This window comes from Fulmarus glacialis, unplaced genomic scaffold (assembly GCF_000690835.1).
Source record: "Fulmarus glacialis isolate BGI_N327 unplaced genomic scaffold, ASM69083v1 scaffold29832, whole genome shotgun sequence".
NCBI classification, from domain to species: domain Eukaryota; kingdom Metazoa; phylum Chordata; class Aves; order Procellariiformes; family Procellariidae; genus Fulmarus; species Fulmarus glacialis.
This window is the reverse complement of record NW_009198909.1, coordinates 1267-7419: the sequence shown is the minus strand read 5'-3', so window position 1 is coordinate 7419 and position 6153 is coordinate 1267. Positions and strand designations below refer to the sequence as shown.

General features: G+C 50.9%; 1 protein-coding gene across 1 annotated transcript; it reads left to right on the top strand.

Annotated features, from left to right (window-relative positions):
* The first annotated feature begins 546 nt into the window (after positions 1-546).
* On the top strand, positions 547-2366 carry KLHL25 (kelch-like family member 25). The gene has a single exon (XM_009573072.1). The coding sequence runs from the start codon at positions 547-549 to the stop codon at positions 2314-2316; it is 1770 nt and encodes a 589-aa protein (XP_009571367.1). The 3' UTR covers positions 2317-2366.
* Positions 2367-6153: the final 3787 nt, after the last annotated feature.

Genomic DNA, 6153 nt, shown 5'->3' with positions numbered 1-6153 from the left:
ATAAAACCAGTCACAATTGCCTTTCCTAAACCTGCAATAATCTTCATGAAAATCAGAAGCCAAACTGGATTTCAGCTGAGCCAAGAACAGACTGGTGCCCTTTATCCTGGATAGACTGCTCTCTTAACGCTGTTTTCTAAGGAAAAATAACTCTTCTGCGGTTTGCCAATACCCTCTAGGGGCTGTTGAAACAATTTACCATCAAGTTTGGGTTTTGATTGCTTCACTTTGTTGCTCTGTTGCTGAAACCATAGCACAGAATTTCCCCCCCCACCCGCCTCTGTCTTCCCACCCTGCTCAGCCTGAGTTAAATTTTCGGAGGACGTGAGGGTGCATCAGCAGCAGCAGGCACGGGCTCTGCAAGCCAGGGTGCAGGAGCACCCACAGAGCAGGAGCGCTGGGGTGTCACCTGGTGTTTCACGTTTGAGGTCCATTCAAGTGTACCGGAGTTGGATCACATATATTCTTCGTGCCTTACGTCAGTAAGAACAAGAGAATAATGGGTTTTCTGGGTTTTTTTTCTCTGCAGGCAAGAGCTCTGTCATCATGTCAGTCAGCGTCCACGAGAACCGTAAATCCCGGACTAGCACCGGCTCCATGAACATCTTGCTTTTTCACAAAGCTTCCCACCCGGACTGCGTCTTGTCCCATCTGAACACCCTGCGGAAGCACTGCATGTTCACCGATGTCACCCTTTGGGCAGGAAACAGGTCGTTCCCATGTCATCGGGCAGTGCTGGCTGCCTCCAGCAGATACTTCGAAGCCATGTTTAGCAACGGCCTCCGGGAGAGCCTGGATGATGAGGTGAACTTCCATGACAGCCTCCACCCAGAGGTGCTGGAGCTGTTGTTGGACTTTGCTTATTCCTCTCGGATCATCATCAACGAGGAGAATGCGGAGTCCCTGCTGGAGGCTGGAGACATGCTGCAGTTCCATGATGTCCGAGACGCGGCGGCTGAGTTCCTGGAGAAGAACCTCTACCCTTCCAACTGCCTGGGCATGATGCTGCTCTCGGATGCTCATCAGTGCCGGCGGCTCTATGAGCTCTCCTGGAGGATGTGCCTGGTCAACTTTGAGACTGTTCACAAGAGTGAGGACTTCAACAACCTTTCCAAGGACACTCTGCTGGACCTCATCTCCAGTGATGAGCTGGAAATTGAGGATGAAGAAAAGGTCTTTAAGGCTGTCATCCAGTGGGTGAAATATGATCTGGATGAGCGGAAGGCTTATCTCCCAGAACTTCTGAGGAACGTTCGTCTGGCCTTGCTTCCTTCTGAATGCCTCAAGGAAGCCTTGGCTTGTGAGGACTTGATCATGGTGGATGAAAGGAACAAGCTTGTCTTGGATGAAGCTATAAAGTGCAAGAAGAAGATCCTCCAGAACGATGGGGTGGTCACCAGTCCCTGTGCCAGGCCTCGCAAAGCTGGGCACACCTTGCTGATCCTGGGAGGACAGACCTTCATGTGTGATAAGATCTACCAAGTGGATCACAAAGCAAAGGAGATTATCCCCAAAGCAGACCTGCCGAGTCCACGGAAGGAGTTTAGTGCCTGTGCCATCGGCTGCAAAGTGTATATCACTGGAGGCAGGGGCTCAGAGAACGGGGTCTCAAAAGACGTATGGATGTATGACACTGTTCATGAGGAATGGTCAAAAGCTGCCCCAATGCTAATAGCTCGGTTTGGGCATGGCTCGGCTGAATTGGAAAATTGCCTGTATGTGGTTGGTGGACACACTGCAGTAGCTGGAGTCTTTCCTGCATCTCCTTCTGTTTCCTTGAAGCAAGTAGAGAAGTACGACCCCATATCCAACAAATGGACGATGGTGGCTCCTTTGAGAGATGGAGTGAGCAACGCTGCGGTGGTGAGCGCCAGGCTCAAGCTTTTTGTCTTTGGTGGGACCAGCATTCACCGAGACATGGTGTCCAAAGTCCAGTGCTATGATCCAGCTGAGAATCGGTGGATGATCAAAGCCGAATGCCCGCAGCCCTGGCGCTACACGGCAGCTGCTGTCCTGGGCAGCCAGATTTTCATCATGGGGGGAGACACAGAGTTCACGGCAGCATCCGCCTACCGCTTTGACTGCGAGACGGACCAGTGGACGCGCATCGGGGACATGACAGCCAAGCGCATGTCATGCCATGCTTTGGCCTCGGGGAATAAACTCTACGTGGTGGGGGGTTACTTTGGGACTCAGAGGTGCAAAACCCTGGACTGCTACGACCCTACGTCAGACACGTGGAACTGTATCACAACGGTGCCTTACTCACTCATCCCCACAGCTTTTGTCAGCACCTGGAAGCACTTGCCATTGTGATGAGGGTCAGGGCTCGGGGGCTTGTATCCAGGAGGTCAATAAGGTAAGGGTCTCCTTGTTTTAAACTGAAACTTGGTTTCTCGCCTCAGTTGCATCTCCATGCACCACGCCGAAGCCACGGGTTCCAGGTTGCTCACGTTATATGAGAAGGGAGCATTTAAAGGTGGGATGCGGGGCCAGAAAAGAGTAGTCAGCTCTGCCATGTTGTAAGTCTTAGCTAGCTCCCAGGTTTCTCTTGTTCCCAGATGATCCTCCCAGTATCTTAAGAGATACATCTACATAGATGGTTGCAAGCAGGCCACAGCTGCTCTGCCTTCGCTCCAGGCGAGCTGGATGTGCCAGTGTCACCCTTCTGTGGGTGGGTGGGTAGGGGAGGGCAGATGTGTCCGTGTCTGCTCTCATGGCTATCACCACAGAATACGTCCTGGCCCCGTGTGGCTGCGGGGGGTACCGTTTCTAAAAGCACTTGCATGTGAGTCCTGGGAGATACCAGGGAAACAAGCACTTTGGAAACAGTCTCAGTAGTTTGATATTTTTAGTGGGTATCTAGGTGATTTATTTGGAGCTGATGAACATGTAGGCAAGTGACCCTTGGGATGCTGGTGAATTCTGGATCTCTCTTTGTGTTCTGTATTTACATTTCAGTGGGTAGAAGAAGCAGAAGCTTGGAAGCCACGGTGCATTTGATGGTCCTGGTGTTTATTTAACGTTCAGACTGTTGCTTGTTAAATCAGAACTTCTGAGACTTCTGTGTGAGACCTGAGTGGGAGGGAAGGGGTTTTGTAACCAGGAGAAGAATGTGTTTATCGGTGTTTTGGGGTGTGTGAGAATAAGATAGTTGGTGGAAACTCATGATGTCCTGTCTCATTCTGGTGCTCCGGTTCTTGCTTGCTCAGAGAAGGTGCTGTTGCAATGCCACTGGGACAGGGCTGTTGGTTCCTCCTCTCTTCTCCCCAGTGGGATGCTTTGTTGCCATTCTAGATATCAGCTTTGCTCCACAGAGCTTTGCATGTCTTCACCAATCTGTGCCGAGGTGCAGCTGGCCAGGCAAAGGCCAAAAACTCTTCTCGCTTTGCATCATGAAAGCAGATATTGATACGGGCAACATTTGGATAACATCATCTTCCCAGGCAGTCCGTAACACCTCTGCTAGCTCAGACTGCAGGTTTCACAGTGCCAACAACACACACAACCCTGCTTTGGTGGTTGGAGACTACCTCCCAGCTAGCTGAAGGAGCTGGGAAACCCTTGCGTATGGGGGCGGGATTGACAAGCTTCACTTACGGTTTTATTTGGAAGGTGGGGACTGTGGGGAGGGAAATTCTTCCATACACTCATCAAAATCCACTTCACTTAATACAGGGAAGAAAGAATGCTGCCCAAACCCTCTAACACCCTCTCACTTCCCTGCTTCCCACTTGGTGTGGTTGGTGCGCCTGGGAATTGCCCAGCGGGTGAAATTACCGGCATCTCCCGGTGATCATCTCTTTTGATGCCAGCTGGGAACCGAGGAGGAGCTCCTGGCACCTCTGCCGGGCATTTGCCCAATGTGACCACCTGCCTTTCTCAGATGGAAAAAAAAAAAAACCATCCAGAGTATTATGCTGGCCTTTGATTTGCGAAACACCTGGTTTAAACGTGGGTTGGACCACAGTGAAGGCAGGGCAAGAGTGGAAGGGGTTAAAATGAGATCTCTGAGAGCTTTCCTAGCGCTGGAAGATAATGGCCTTTCCAAATTCTCCTCCTCAGGCGTTGCCTAGCATCTGTCACAGTGGCTCAGTAATCTAATTAACTATTAAATATTGCAGCAAAGAGTGTGAGGACTCCATCATTTTCAACTCAGGTCAATGGGGCCTCCCTTTAAGAGCCATCCTAGAGCTGAAAATTAATTTTCTCTGGTAGCAGATGCGTCTGAATATTAAGGCTCAACACCAGCCACACTGCTAGGGATAGAAATAGGGAATATTTTGAGGTGGGAGTTGATTCTTTAGCCACCTAATAAAAATCAGTCTCTGAAGACACAGAGTCATTATTTTCCTCTCCTGCCTTTTCCCCCTGTACTGTATTTGGGTTGTTCAGACCTAATAAACAGCTTTGTGGGGGTTATATAGATATTTTTTCCCTGGAGTCTGGCACAAGCACAAGAAGACTAGGAACTCTAATATGCCAACCTGCAAATAAAACTGGTGAAAAGTCACTGTGTGAGGGTTTTACGGAGTTTTTTGGCTTAGCTTCCACTCCTCAGTTAAAAGAAGTATTTAAAATATACAGGAGTTCTTGCCAGATAGAATGTCTCTTCACTTCATTTTTCTAGAGGTTTTTTTTTTTTTTTTTTTAAATAAACTAGGTTATTGTTATGGCGTCAGCCCCTGTGACAGCTCCTTAAATAAAGCACCAAGACTGGTGAGTGAAGGCCGGACCCGAATGCATAGCCCACGCCGCACCAGCCATGTCCCACGCACTTCCCTTGGCTGTCCTGGCTGCACCCGTGCCAAAACTGGGCTCAGGAACTGGGGAAACTGGCTATAGGGTCCTGCGACTACTCTGTCGTCCTACAGTGGGTTTGGCTGAGGGATCTTCTGGCTTGCAGCTCCTACCATGTGAGGTCTGTGCTGCAACACCCCTTTTGGTCCCTATGGGATCCTTCTTCAAGAAGGGGCCCCCAGAAGGCAGGTTGGCCAGCACGTGCCCAGGTGCTGGTGTGCTTTGGGAATGCTAATCCTACGGGAACCCCCCTCTGCCAGAGAAAGCTCAGGAGGGATCATCCAAGGTGCCCTCAGAGCAGAGCAAGCTGGGCTGGTGGGGAAAGGCCTGGGCAATCACACAGTAGGAAACAGTACTTTGTACTCATGAAAAAAACAACCTTCTCACTTATAAATTGGTGAGGTTGCATTCATACCCGCCCTGAAACCCAAACAGTACGTCCTTGAAAAACGTTGATCATAAAACACCAAGCCTGCTTTTCATTTAAAGCATAAAACTGATCGGCTAGAAATGTTTTGTCGAGGGCATGGCCTTCACCCTTCCCAGCTGGAGCCAGGGCACCTTTCGGCAGAGGTCCCAGTGCCCCTGCCAAGGATGCTGTGTGACATTAATTTAGTGCTTATTGCCGGCAGTTAATTCCAGGGATCAAGTGTGATTAGCAATATGAAACGCAGTCTCCTCCCACTGGCGGTGGAGCCACAAGGAGGTGAATCGTTACAAAAGGGAAATAAAATACTGAGCGCTCTGCTAATAAAGACGCTCTGTCTTTACAAACACAAGCAAAGCCCAGCCAGGAGCTTGGGGGATGATGGTGGGTGGTCTGTTGCAGTCCTGTGCAGTGACAATTGATGGGGACAACTCTACACCTCCGAAGAGGTGACTTCAGGTGGTACCAGGAACAGGTTCTCCAAGCTGCCTGTCTCCAAATTAAAAGTGGCTTCTCCAAACGATCTGTCCTGTGCGACGCTCTCATTTTCATAGGGCGGAGTCACAGATGGGCTTGGGCCGGAGAGAGGAGCCTTCAGCTGGGGGCTGCGATGGTCACTGGGGAAGAGGGAGCAGCTCACGGGTCACACGTTCCAGCCGGGGAAGATGAGATGGAGAGGGAAGTCGCTGCATCCCTCTGTGCTGGCTCCTGAGCCCCAAACACTCCCCTGGGATGGAGATGTCAGAGCTCCCACCTCAAAACAAGCTGGGAGCCGGGGGTTCCCCTCCCAGTGCCTTTCAGCTCCTGCGGGACCCTCCTCACGGTCGGGGCTGTAGGGAGCAGAGCCGGGTGGCCAGGCACCGCTCAGGCGCTTCTTCCTGGGGCTCATCCGAAAGCTCAGAGCCCATTTTGTGGCTCCCCCTCTG